At 42.3% G+C, this 14259-nt stretch overlaps 1 protein-coding gene across 1 annotated transcript in view; it reads left to right on the plus strand.

Annotated features, from left to right (window-relative positions):
• Positions 1-1053: 1053 nt before the first annotated feature.
• The window catches only part of LOC308464819 (vomeronasal type-2 receptor 26-like), a gene marked incomplete at its 3' end in the record, with an annotated part of 56492 nt that continues 43286 nt past the window's right edge, over positions 1054-14259 (plus strand). Inside the window, exon 1 of the mRNA XM_080984405.1 lies at positions 1054-1358. Within this exon, the coding sequence (XP_080840531.1) occupies positions 1314-1358 (45 nt within the window). The 5' untranslated portion in view covers positions 1054-1313. The remainder of the gene's footprint in view (positions 1359-14259) is intronic.

Below are 14259 nucleotides of genomic sequence, written 5' to 3' on the forward strand. Positions count from 1 at the left end.
GGAGGTGTTTGTGGTGAGTTCCAGACCTCTTTTTCTAGAAAATAGCACTGCTCATTAATTCCTTTTTCCTTTTTAGCTCCATCCATTTTTGAAGAAGAGACTAATTAAAAACAGAGAAAGAAAAACACTAAGATACAACTTTTAAATGGACCACAAACTCTAGGTCTTAAATGTTAAAGATAAGCACTCTATTTGTACGAATATTACTAATATTTAATTATTTTTGGCATCTTCATTAATTGCCTTTTTCCTCTTCAAACTTAGCTCCACCACTTTCTGGGGAGTGTTTCATTTAATAATAGTGTTGGGGAAGAAGTTTCTTTTGACCAAAATGGGGAATTAGTAGCTGGATTTGATATAATAAATTGGGTCACATTCCCAAATCAGTCATTTCAGAGAGTCAAAGTTGGAACAATGGACCCACAAGCTCCCCCAGAAAAGAGGTTAACCATTAATGATGATGGTATCATGTGGCCCAACTGGTTCAACCAGGTAAGACGTTGTTCTGGATTTTCTCTAGTTTTTTGCTCAGTGTCCCAAAACTGCCTCATTGCAACATATTGAATAATCAAATATCAGACTTCATCTGTGAAGGAAATATCAGGCTGTAGCACTGATAAAAGGAAAGCTATCTTATTTCTAACTCTATCTAACACATGAAATACCTGAACGTGGAAGGGGTTTGTTAAATGTCAAATGTTCCTGTATGTTAGCCATATTTCTAAGTCAGTAGAATGGTCCAAGAAGGTAAGACAAGAGATCATCGCCCTTCACAAAAAAGATACAAGTATACAAAAAGAAAGCAAAGGCACTGAATGTTGCCAGAGAAACCATTGGAAGCATGGTTTAAAGTTCCAAGTTAAAGAAACAGTGGTTAGACTACCTGCACAGGGCAGAATTTCAATAATTTCTATTGCAACTGTGAGTCAAAAGCACTTGAGCGATTTCTATATTCAGGAGATACTGACCCAATAAGCTTTCACCTGAACATTTTCTAATTTGATAAGATATTGCCTTGCTAATCTCTGAAGAAGTTCAAATACTTACCAATATGGTTTTCATAAAGGCAAAGGTACTGGAGTAATGGTAGACGTTTCCATGCTACCATTAGTGCTGGATTTAAGATCATCTTCAGATAAAACAAAAAAAAACCTATAGCAATCTGCTTAACTGTCATTTTTACTATTTGAAGATAAGTCCCAAACGATTTCCTTCTTTCATTTATGAACAGGCACAACCCACTTCTCTGTGTAATGAGAATTGTCATGTAGGTTATAGGAAGAACAAGAAGGAAGGAAAGCCATTCTGCTGCTATGATTGCCTTCCGTGTCCAGAAGGGAAGATTTCAAACAAGGAGGGTAAGGAATGGATCACACGCTTTAATTTTACCTGTGCATCAGAAGCTCCTTTCTCTAGTGGGAAAACAGTATGGAAGTAGCAAATATATATTCTGGCATCTCTTAGATGCATTGTGACAATCTGGGGACAGAATAACTTTTTTAAAAAATAAGATTTGTTTCTTCCATTTTCTTTTTCAGACATGGACGACTGTTCAGAATGCCCTGGAGATCAATATGCAAACAATGAACAGAATGGCTGCCTCTCCAAAGACAAAACATTCTTGTCTTATGGAGAACCATTGGGGATCAGTTTGGCCACGTTTGCCCTCTTCCTTTCCTTCATCACAGCTTTGGTGCTTCAAATATTCACAAAGCATAGAGATACTCCCATAGTTAAAGCCAACAACCGCAACCTCACTTATATTCTCCTCCTTTTCCTCCTGCTCTCCTTCCTTTGTGCTCTCCTCTTCATTGGCCAGCCTGAGGAAGTCACCTGCCTCCTTCGACAAACTGCTTTTGGCTTGATCTTCTCAGTGGCAATTTCTTGCATATTGGCCAAAACTGCCATTGTGGTTCTAGCTTTCATGGCCACCAAGCCAGGGTCCCGAATGAGGAAGTGGGTAGGGAAGCCACTGGGCACCCCAATTGTTTTTTCCTGCTCCCTTATGCAAGTGACAATTTGTACTGTGTGGCTGGCAACCTCTCCCCCATTCCCAGATGTTGACATGGACTCGATGACTGAAGAAATAATTCTAGAATGTAATGAAGGTTCCACTGTCATGTTTTATTGTGTCCTGGGATTCATGGGTTGGCTGGCCATTGTGAGCTTCATGGTGGCTTTCCTAGCTAGAAAGTTGCCTGACAGTTTCAATGAAGCCAAATTCATCACCTTCAGCATGTTGGTCTTTTGCAGTGTGTGGTTGTCCTTTGTTCCAACCTACTTGAGCACCAAGGGCAAATACATGGTGGCTGTGGAGATCTTCTCCATCTTGGCCTCCAGTTGTGGGTTACTGGGCTGCATCTTTATCCCCAAATGCTATGTTATTTTACTGAGGCCTGAGCTGAACAGCAGGGAGCAACTAATAAGAAGACAGTTTTAAATAATCCAGAAGTCTGAATCATGCTCGTAATTCTAGGTGTTTGTTATTGCTATTTTAATTACGTGTATGTAATTAGAAATCTGGGATACTCATGTCCCTAGAAATTAAAGAATCAACAAGTAAACAAATAATTAAAGAATTAACAAGTAAACAATAAAAAAGATTTGGAGCAACCCCAAAGATCTCCTTTGGGAGAAATTGTGAGGACACAATTATGGCAGTGGTGAATTGATTACTGATGCTGTGGCAATGCTTTTGAGCACAACTGGCCAGGACATGACCCTGTCTGCAACAAAAGGGGTTCGGTCAGTCAACCAGCTACCAATCTACCTAACAGTTCCCTCATTCAACCCACATTTTCCCAGTTTCTTCACAAGCTTTACTGAAATCAAGGTACATTATGGCCACAGCAGAACACTAACCATTTCTGGCTTCCATAAGGAAATGTAAAACTCTGTATTACACCTGCAACTGGAATATGTATTATTTTAACTATTTCCTCTCCCTCCCCTTAATGGGTGTACAAGGTAGCATCTTTGGGGTCTAAAATGCTGAAAATCATGTCTTCATTGGTGACACATGTACAGCTAGGGGAAATGTGATTGAGGAAGAGTTTTGGAGAAATAGGAAACTCCCTTTAGGGCACCAGTTTGCAGCTGGACTGCTTGCTTGCCTGGGGCACTCGCAATTACAAGAGAACTACTCAATAACAAATATGCATCATTATTTTGATTTTACTAGAAGTCACAGAGCTCAATGCTCTAAGGCAATAACTTTTGAACTAGTAATTATCTCAAATTGCTGGGATTTATCATCCAGCTTGCCAAACACTCTGTACATTTTCATCAGGCCATGGACACAATCAATGTCAGATTGTGAAAGTGTATATAAAATAAATCCTGTCTCATTCAGAGCCCACATGAGAAATTTTGAAGATGCAGGTTTTCATGAATCAGATCATTGGCATTTTCCCTTTATCAAAATAATCCAGAGTCATTCAATGAGAGTCATTCAGTGAGATGGTTGGAACATTTCAGCTGCAGATTCTTCTCTTCCTGTGGCTTCAGTTGCCTCCAACTGAGAGCAAGGAACACTCTGCTGGATGCACCATGATGGAGCCTTTCCAGCTTCCATACCAGAATTATCAGAGAGGGGACCTAATCATTGGAGGAATTGTTACCTATTTCGGCTTTTTATTTGAAGAAATGGATTTCCAAGAGCACCCAAACACAAAGCTTATAGATGAACTTCTGTAAGGAAAAAACTCTATCCTTCATAGTGTACCCTTGGTGAGCTCATGTATGCTACAATTACAGAAAACATACAGTGGTACCCTCAGAACACGTTTCCATGTGACTTTTTTCAAGTAGGAATGTTAAACATATATTTTCTTCTTTTTACATTGTGATCTTGGTATCTTCTTCTTTGTTGCTTTATTCTGCTTCATGAGGTTTCTGTTTTCTGCCTGTTCTGCTTTCTCATCACCTGATCCCATGGCTCTCACCACTTTCTCCCATCTTCATCCTCATCCTCCCTCTGTGTTTCCTTTCACACCATTAACATCTGTTTTCCTTTGCAGCAAAGCTTTATCTTCATATTCACAATCACTATCATTTAATCTCACAGTCACAGATGAATGTGACATATGAATAACATAGAATTTGGATTATAGTTTCTGCTATACAATGTAAACCCTATTGAGTAAATAAAAAAGTATTGATACTGAGTTATTTGCAGAGTAGACCCACTGAAATTAATAAACCTAATTTAGTCTGATCTATTAATCCTAATGGTCCTTCTAAGAGTATGACTAACATTGGCTACAGTATTTTTTGCACAGCCACAATTTTATTTGAAGGAGGGTAGGAGGGAAACTCAGTTACTATGAAAGAATAGAATTTGTTCCATCTGATGTGCTCTGGTCTCTACCCCCCACCTACACCAAACACTTACTATCTGAGAGGCACCAGTCAGAATTTCTGCTTTGGGAACTTCTCTTCCAGTGAGTGTCCGTTGGCTGCTGAAAGGAAATAAGGAGTTAAGAGAAGGATGTGGCAAACAGGTCCCCCTTCACAAAATTAACATAGGAGGAATGGCGGTTTGCTTTAGCTGCCTGTGAAGACCCATAATTTTAGGCACCAGTGGTACACCTGCAGATCAGAGATTAATTTACATATGTGATTTTCAGGATATGAATGCTCTGCACAAAATTAAATGCTTTTTAGATGCAATATTCTTAAAGCTGACTGAATATTGTCCATGGGGTCAACTATCAACTGTCAAGACAAACAATGGATATATAGTTTGTTTGTTTGTTTGTTAGCTTATTTGTTTTATTTAATCTTTTGGGATTTGCCATAGAGAGCCAGAAAGTTACCAATGTGCTTAAGAGGGAGAGGAGGAGAATACCTCTGACACGTAGTAAAGTGGTACCTCGGGTTAAGAACTTAATTCTTTCTGTAAGTCCATTCTTTCTGTAAGTCTGTTCTTAACCTTTAACTTTTCTTAACCTGAGGTAGCACGTTAGCTAATGGGGCCTGCCGCTGCGCTCGTCCTGAAGCAAAGTTCTTAACCTGAGGTACTATTTCTGGGGTAGGGGAGTCTGTAACCTGAAGCATCTGTAACCCGAGGTACCACTGTATAACTCTTTTATTAGTGACACACTGAAGTACTACCAGAATATTCTTTCCCTGGTGTTTGCTGTCAAAGAAATAAACGAGAACCCTAATATCATACCGAATATGACCTTTGGGTTTCACATCTATGATAGCTACACAAATGCAAGGATGACTTATCAGAACACCCTGAAACTTCTCTCCATCACAGAAAGGATTGTCCCCAACTTCATATGTGAGATGAAGAAAAGTAAGGTAGCTTTTATTGGGGGACTTGACTCTGACATCTCTCTCCACATGGCTACTGTCTTAGGCATCTACAAGATTCCACAGGTATAGTAAGACTGGGGGCTGTCAAGCTCTTCTGCCTCGGGTACAATAATTATTTTCTGGGTTCTCAATGCTTTCTTTTACTTTGGTTCATTTTTCTGAAAAAGGAAGTGTGAGAGGAAAATATATAAATGATACAAAAGCATCTGGGGGAGTTTTGCATTAGTGGCTGGAGGAGAGGGGCTTTGGTGCTTGCCAGACTTTGTCTCCCCTGTGTCACTGGGAAGCAGCAGGGAGGTTGGAACTGGGCAAATGCAGCAGCAGGAGTCTTCCTCCTGCTCCCAGGAAGCTGCCCAAGGCCAGCTGCAAGAGATCAGAGAAAACCTGCTCTTCCTACACAGTTCTGGCTAATCCACAGATTTCCCAGCTGTTTTTCCTAATGTAATATATTTTTTGATTTCATTTTCACTAATGTATTCACTTTTGTGACCAGTGTCATTTTAATATAAATCTTTGGATTTGGTCGGAGAAGTCAATTGCAAAATTCAGAGAAGTACAAATGTCAGAGGACAGCTGCATTTTGGCTCACCAATTGTTTCAGGAATTGTGAATCAGGTGGGTTGTTGTTTTTAATTATTAAGATGTTCATTGAACTCAATTCCTCTCCTATCCCTAGTTGTGTCACATCAGAATGGTTCCAACTAAGCAAGGGAGTTGCTTGTCCTGATTTTGTCCACTAGCCCCGACCACTTTTGCTCAATGGCCAAGGAGTCCAGGAAGTTCTGGAGAACCACGGGTTTCCCACTCATGCAATATACCATGATTGTCATGGCCTAAAATTGGCCGCTGTTTCTTTAATATAAAAGGAACCCAGTCGGTATGTGTCAGCAGTGTTCAATGAATCGGCAAAGCCTGCATGACTCATGCAAACTTTTACCTACTTATACCTGTAGACATAGAGTGTTCATTGATTGTGTGTGGTGTGGGTTGGTAGAAAGCTGGTTGCGTTTGATATGTATAAAGCTGTCGGTTGTGGTTGGAGAAGACTTTTTAAGAATAAAAGCAGCATTTTGCAAAGTACTCTTTCTCAAGGACTCTTTGTGCCAGGACCGGGCAAAGGAGGTAAGAACGTTTTCTTTTTCAAACCTGGACAATGATGTCCAAGGACAAAAGAGCTTCTGAACTGTTCCATTGATCTGTACTTCTTTCTTTCCAACTAACAGAACCTGTGGGTATAGGTCCAGATCTTGCATTATTATAATGGTGCACATCACCACAAAGTATATGAAAATATGGTGCCTCTATTTATAAACCGTAAGCTAGAACTCTACAATTCTTGTGGGATTGATTTCTTCCTCCAGATTGCTTACTGTGTATTAGCTCCAGTGAGAAGCCCAGAGTTGCAGCCCCAGACATTCTACCGAACGGTGCCCAATGAGAAATATCAATATGCAGGGATTGTCATGCTACTTCTATATTTCCAGTGGACATGGGTAGGAATTGTGGCATCCGATGATGCAAATGGAGAGACCTTTATGAAAACCTTAGTGCCAATGCTTTCCTGGCATGGAGTCTGTACGGCTTTCAATGAAAAACTACCAGCCTTATCTCAGGGTCTAGATAATTTCAGTTTCTTGGAACGCGTTCGGGCCAAGTCCTCTTTCCTGGTGGCCTCAGAAGTCAACATTTTGGTTCTGTGTGCAGAACCTCAGACCACTACAGTTGTGAAATGGATGCAATATTTCTTTTCATTAGCTGAAGATATTGCAGAGACGTCTACAGGCACCGTGTGGATTTTAACAGCCCAGTGGGCTTTCACTTCAGAAACAATGCAAAGGTATTACGATATACAAGTCTTTGATGGTGCCTTGTCTTTTGCAATTCACACAGAGAAAGTCCAGGGATTTAAAGACTTCCTTCAGACCCTGAACCCCAACTCTCCAAAGGGAGATGGGTTCCTCCAGGCTTTTTGGCAACAGGCATTCAACTGTTTATTTTCTGCTTCCAATGAGCACAAGGAAAACACAAAGACCTGCACTGGCCATGAGAGTCTGGAGAGCCTTCCTGGGCATATTTTTGAAATGACCATGACTGGCCAAAGTTACAGTATCTATAATGCGGTTTATGCCATTGCACATACTTTACATCAGATGCATTCATCCAGGTCAAAACGCAGAATGATGTCAGGCAGAGGTGGGCTCGATCCTCCAAAACTGCAACCTTGGCAGGTAAGATTTCCTGTTCAGAATAAACCTTTGCAAATTGTGAATTGTGAAAAATTAAGAATTTGTTTGAAAATACTAAGGTTTGTTTCTACCCATGACTGCCCACCCATTCCGTCCAGCAACACCAACTTTTTTCTAGAACCTGCATTTGTTTCTGCACTAAAGAGGAACATATAGGGCTATTTTCAAATTTAATTACCTGGACAGTTTTTTAACTCGCTCCCAGGGATATTCATTGATTGTATTGGAACTGCAAGTTACGGTCACTTTACGTTGGTGGGGAAAAGTAAACAAAGAAATGGAGATCAGGGAAAGCCCACCATGAGCTGCCCCCCATTTCTTTGCCCCCTTCTCCCACCTTGCAGGAGGGGCAGTTCCAGGGCTTCCTGACATGGCACCATTTTGCCTTTGCACACGGACCCCAGAGCTGAACCCTCATGCAAGTGGCAGGCCAGCTGTACTTGCTAGAAATACTTAGGTGCTCCAAATGTTGTAGACTGCACAGTTTTTGACTACTTTCCAATGTGTGAAAAATATTGATGGATACTTCTTGTTTCTAAAATCCATAAAAGCTCTCCTTTTTAAACTTTCCCTTTGTTTTCTTCTGTCTAGCTGCACTCGTTCTTGAGGAGTATCTCCTTCAACAACAGTGCTGGTGACTTAGTGTCCTTTGATGAGAATGGGGAGTTAGCAGGTGGATTTGATATTATTAACTGGGTTACTTTTCCAAACCAAACCTTCTCCCGAGTGAAAGTAGGAAAGATAGTTCCACAAGACTCACAAAACGTAGACTTCAGCATGGATGAGGGAGCCATTACATGGCACAGATCTTTTAATCAGGTGGGACCATTGGATTTTTTAAAATGCGGTATTGTAGGAGTAAATTATACTGACCCAAGTGAGATTTACATCTCAGAAGACAAGGGGAGGCTAAGTTACCCATTTGTTTTGAAAGATTTAATGTCTTGTGGTGCTTCTCTGAGCCTAATAATGTATATGCTTCCTATTTTACCTTCTTCATTAACTTCCTGTATTTCAAAGTCTATTGTCTTCTCTGTCCTCTCTCCATCCTCCATCTTTAAAATTCAGTATCCCTTCTCATTCACTCCCAATATTTACATTACAGTTTGTTTATTTATACAACACGCCTTTCTGGAATAATGTTAATCAGCCAGCTGATCTCTTTTTGGTTAAAATTGTGTTGTTTACAAGGCACGAGAGAGCTACATTTTCTCCTCTTTTTATGGCTAGGTGCTGCCCCTTGCCTTGTGTAATGATCGCTGCCAGCCAGGCTACAGCAGGAAAAAGAAGGAGGGATTGCCATTTTGTTGCTATGATTGTGCTTCATGTCCACATGGGATGATTTCAAATCAAACGGGTAGGATTACTATTACTATTATTATTTTGAACATTGTACCACTAAGTGTTCTGACCAACTCTAGCTAAGGGGACAACCAAAGCCAATGTTTCTGATCACTAACTCCAGATGAAGGACAGAGTAGATGAAAAATCCATGCACTTTAGGCCCATCGAAACATAGAGCCTATTGTGGATTATGCATAGTGGCTGGAGATTGTACAAACAGTTTTTAATATCCACTTATCTCTGATACTTTCCCCAACTTATTTGTTGGAACTCATATATTACTCATTTGATTTTTTCAGATGTGGATTATTGTTTCCAATGCCAAGATGACCAATTTCCAAACAAGGACAGAGATCAGTGCATCCCCAAACGCCAACATTTTCTTTCCTACGCAGAACCTTTAGGGTTCGTTTTAGCTTCCTTAGCCCTGGTCTTTTCTCTGCTCACAGCTTTGATACTTGGCGTCTTCTCTAGGAATGGGGACACTCCCATTGTCAAAGCCAACAACCAGGACCTCACCTACACTCTGCTTACTTCCCTGTTGCTCTGTTTCCTCTGCTCCTTGCTCTTCATTGGCCAGCCTCACCCAGTGAGCTGCTCTTTACGACAAGCTGCTTTTGGCATCATCTTCTCCATTGCTGTGTCTTGTGTCTTGGCCAAAACCATCACGGTGGTTCTGGCTTTCATGGCCACCAAACCAGGATCCAGGATGAGGAAATGGGTGGGGAAATCTCTCACAAACTCTGTGCTTCTTGGTTGCTGCTCCGTTCAAAGCAGCATTTGTGCTGCTTGGCTCTGTACGGCTCCTCCATTCCCAGATGTGGACATGAACTCTCTGGCAGAGGAAATCATTGTGGAATGCAACGAAGGTTCTGTCGCAATGTTTTATTCTGTCCTGGGTTATCTGGGATTCCTGGCCACGGTCAGCTTCGCTATGGCTTTCCTGGCCAAGAGGTTGCCGGACAGTTTCAACGAAGCCAAGCTCATCACCTTCAGCATGTTGGTTTTCTGCAGCGTTTGGCTGTCCTTTGTTCCCTCTTATCTGAGCACCAAAGGAAAGCAGATGGTGGCTGTGGAGGTCTTTTGCATCTTGGCCTCCAGCGCAGGTTTGCTGGGTTGTATCTTTCCCCCCAAATTGTACATAATTCTTCTGAGGCCCGACTTGAACAGCAAAGACCACTTAATTCTGAGGAGCAAATAGGAATCAACTTTCATTAATGCGTTTAATTATTGCATTGTTTGCTTGCATTAATTGAATGGAAAGCAGAAAAAGTACCGTATTTTTTGCACCATAACACTCACTTTTTTCCTCCTAGAAAGTAAGGGGAAATGTCTGTGCGTGTTATAGAGGAAATGCCTATGGGTGGCATGCCTATGGATTTTCCTCCTCTAAAAACTACGTGCGTGTTATAGAGCGGAAAATACGGTAATTCCTTGTCTTTCTCAACCCTTAGCCTCCAACCTACATCTGTAGCAAATAAAGCTGAGACCAATTTTAACCCCATAAAGCTGTTCTGTCAATTTGTTATCCTGTCAATTCACTAACTTCTGCCAAGGCTATACTTTATATATTTAGGTAAAAGCTATATTGTATTTATTTATATGTAATGAAGAAAAGCTGCTGATCTCAGAATGTAGCTACAAAAGCCTGTATAACATGGCAGAACATCATGGACAATTAAGAGGTTGCATTTTTAATCCTTTCCGTCATCATCCACCTGTGGATACACATGTATGTACACGTCCATCTGGCTTCACAATGTGAAGTTGCCACATTTCCAAGTGGGGTTTCAAAACAATTGAATGACATATGTTACCCACTGGTCCTCATCTGCCTACAAATGAGACCCAGATTCTCTGAGTTTATCTTCTCCATTTGGGACAGACACAGAGTGGCTGGACTGAAGAACATTTCAGCTGTCAGGAGAACCTACAAAACCCCACGCAAAGTGTTTTACAAGTGCTGATGATGTTCTGATAGTTCAGGCTTGCAAAGCTGTGTTCACGAAGCTATGGAAACCCCAAGAAGCAGCTTTTGGGGGGCCTTGCATAGCTCCATGTGCAGCACTGTGGGGCCCAAAGATCAGCTGATTGCAGAGGCTTGCAGAGCATCATGTTTGCTGAGTTTCAGGCCCAATGAGCAGCTGATCATTCATGTGAGGAAAATGGGTTCTCTGATGTCCCTGTGATCTCGGATGATGGAGAGGTATGCTGTCCCAGCCCCATGTCACCTATGGCCCACGGGGGATGTGGGAGATGAGGATCCAGGTCACCTCTCAGATCAAGTGCCCCATAAGATCACAAGATCAACCATGTTGTTTACAATAAAGCTTTAGCCAGGCATAGGCAAACTCAGCCCTCCAGATGTTTTGGGACTATTACTCCCATCATCCTTGACCACTGGGATGATGGGAGTTGTAGCCCCAAAACATCTGGAGGGCTGAGTTTGCCTATGCCTGGCTTTAGGCCTCAAAAGTTGGTGGAGGTTGATTTAGTTAAAAAACTACAGCCGACAATCTTTAGAACTGTAGAATTAAGAATAGTCATGATACTATAGCATTTCCCCTTTGGACATAACTTGTTCAAAATTGATTGCTATGGTAATGTTTCAAGCATTCTAAAGCTCATAGACAAAGATTCAGGGGGAGTCTGGAGCTGAGGAGGTTCCTAATTTTGGAGAGACCTTGAAATATGTTTTTAAATACTTTTTGGATTACACTGATGACTGTGGGGAGTGGGACTGTGGGGAATGGGTGGGTTTGATGAAGGGAGATGGAGACAATTGTGGGTTGGAACCCCCCAGAGACCTGTTGGGAAAAAGCACCAAGGCAAAAGCCAGCTCCAGATGGCTGGAATGCAAAACAGGATGTTATGGTTTGCAGATGTACTGTTGGAGAAAAGGTGGAGCCTATTCTCTGTACTGAGCACCGGATGTTAGCTCAGTGTGTCATCTGACCTGTGCTGGAAGTACAGGGGAGGAGTTGTGACTCTTCTAATGGAGACTGAAGGGTGCAGTCACATTTCTATGTACTGTTGAGTGACAGGAATAAAACATGTAGAAAGGACTCCTGTCTGTCTCATTTCTCCTCCCTGGGAGAATGCAGGGAGGGAGAGAGAAGCAGAGAAGCAGAGGGTGTGTTCTATCTCACGACTAATGAGAAGAATCGCCGGGTTTGTTTACCTAGCCTGCCGGAGGTCGCAGACGGACGGTAAACACAGTATCTCGCTCAATTGCCTCGGGGGAGGCCAGGTACCTCTGACTGTGAGCCGAAGATAATAACATATGGCAGCCTTCGGATGGTTGCGATTCATCGGACATCTGCATGAGAGGCTGGTGGATTGTCCTCCTCTGCTCCAAGGAGGAAGAGAAGCGTCTGAAAGAAGCCAGAGGCTCAACAGACAGCTGGTGGAAAGAAGAGGTGTTTTCCAGAGCAACAAAGTTCAAGGTATGCTGCATTTCGGGCTAAAAGTGTGAACGCAGTTTGATTAATTCACTGGTTCACGGAGCTGCGTTTCAAAGAAAACAAAAGCTCCGGAAGGAAAGGCCTGCAGCTCAGAGGCTGAAGCCTGCATTCCACAAATTCCTGTGGTTAAAGATAAGAAGTCCTGAATGCACTCTTGCTACGTAACGGAAAGTAGGAAAGTTACTGGCAGAGGGGCTGGACTGTGAGCCTGGGAAAGCGAAACAAAACCAGAGAGTGTTTTGGCTACAAGTTTACGTGCCCTTGGAAGGGACTTTCCATAGCAGCCAGAGTTTAGCTGCCAGGTGCAAAAGAGCGTAAACAACTTGCAGTTTGCCTGCGTGAGAAAGAAAAAAACAACTGTCGGATTTTACAGCTTGTTTGAAAGTGAGAGAGGCTTGGATTCAAAATGGATGCCAAGAAGGGGGAGACTTGCCTAACTCATCTCCCCTGACCAGAGACAGTTATTCATCAGGGTCTGGATGGATAACTACCCCAGAAGGGGTGAGCCAAGATGATGCTGGCCAAGTTCCTAAGAGCTCAACGAAAGCTGAGGAGAGCTTTGACCCCAGAGGGGAGAGTGCAGGAACTGTGGCTGTTGGAACTGTTGGTGTTCCTGAACAAGGTGCAATGGGTGTTGCTGACAGGGGGAGGGAAGAACAGAGTTCACATCTTCCCACTGCTGAATCTACTGGAGAGCATGGAGTAGCATTGAGTGCTGTCCGATGCTACAATTGTGGACAGACTGGGCATCTACAGCGAAACTGTAAGAAGCCGCGACAGTCAAAAGGAGCAAAGAGCAGCTCTACGAAGCCTGAGGCATCAGGCAAAAGCCATACCAAGTGCCAGGTGAAACCTGCAAAGGCTTTGATGGCGAAAGGAACCACGCCAGATGTTGGGAACTCGTTCATAATTGACACGGGCATGACGGTTCATATGTGCCCGCACAGACAACTGTTTTCGACGTTGAAGAAGCAAAGCTTCACTGTGAAACAGGCCAACGGTCAAGAGTTGGAAGCGACCGGAATTGGAACTGTGTATCTTGAGAGTCTGAACTTGACTATAAGTGATGTTTACCTGGTTCCAGAACTGAGATTTAATCTGCTGAGCGTGTCGCAGATTGCAAAGAAAGGACTGAAACTGTCCTATGATGCTAAAAGCTGCAAGATCTACAAAGATGGAGAACTGTTTCTTACTGCCAAAGAGAAAGATGGACTGTATTTGTTGACTTTTGATCAAAGTGATTACATGAAATGTAATTCTGCTGTTTCTAACGAAATCTCTCTTGCAGGTGTGACCAGTGTGAGCACCAGGAAGCTGACCAAGAAGGTCGACAGAGCATTTCAGCGGGTGTATGCTGATGTGATTGGTCCTCTAGAACCATCTAGGGGCAATGCAAAATATTACCTTTTGTGTGTGGATTGTTTCACTAATTATTCTTGGGTTTATATGATGGAGAAACCGCAAGAAACTTTAGAAAAGTTTCAGGAGTTTTGTGACAAGGTTAAAAGTATGCATGATGCTAACATTGATTGTCTTTTCACAGATGACAAACAAGTTTTTCTGTTACAGAAGTTTCAGAAGTTCCTGGATGGAAAAGGGATAGACCACAAAGTTGCTGTTTCGCCAGAAGCGTGGAACAGGGGGGTCTGTGTAAGGGTGAACAAAGAATTGCAAAAGGGGATGAATGCGCAATTGCTGAGTTCACATTTGCCACATGAATATTGGGCCGAATCGCTAGCGTCCTATCTTCATGTGTGGTTGAGAAAAGTCTCAACAGAGTTGGGATGTTCTCCTTTTGAGAAGCTGTTCAATAGAAAACCTTCTGTTGCCTATTTTAAGGTTTTCGGGTCTCATGTGAGAACAGAAGCTCCAGGTGGAGT

The sequence above is a fragment of the Podarcis pityusensis genome (assembly GCF_964106645.2).
Source record: "Podarcis pityusensis genome assembly, chromosome: 16".
Lineage (NCBI taxonomy): Eukaryota > Metazoa > Chordata > Lepidosauria > Squamata > Lacertidae > Podarcis > Podarcis pityusensis.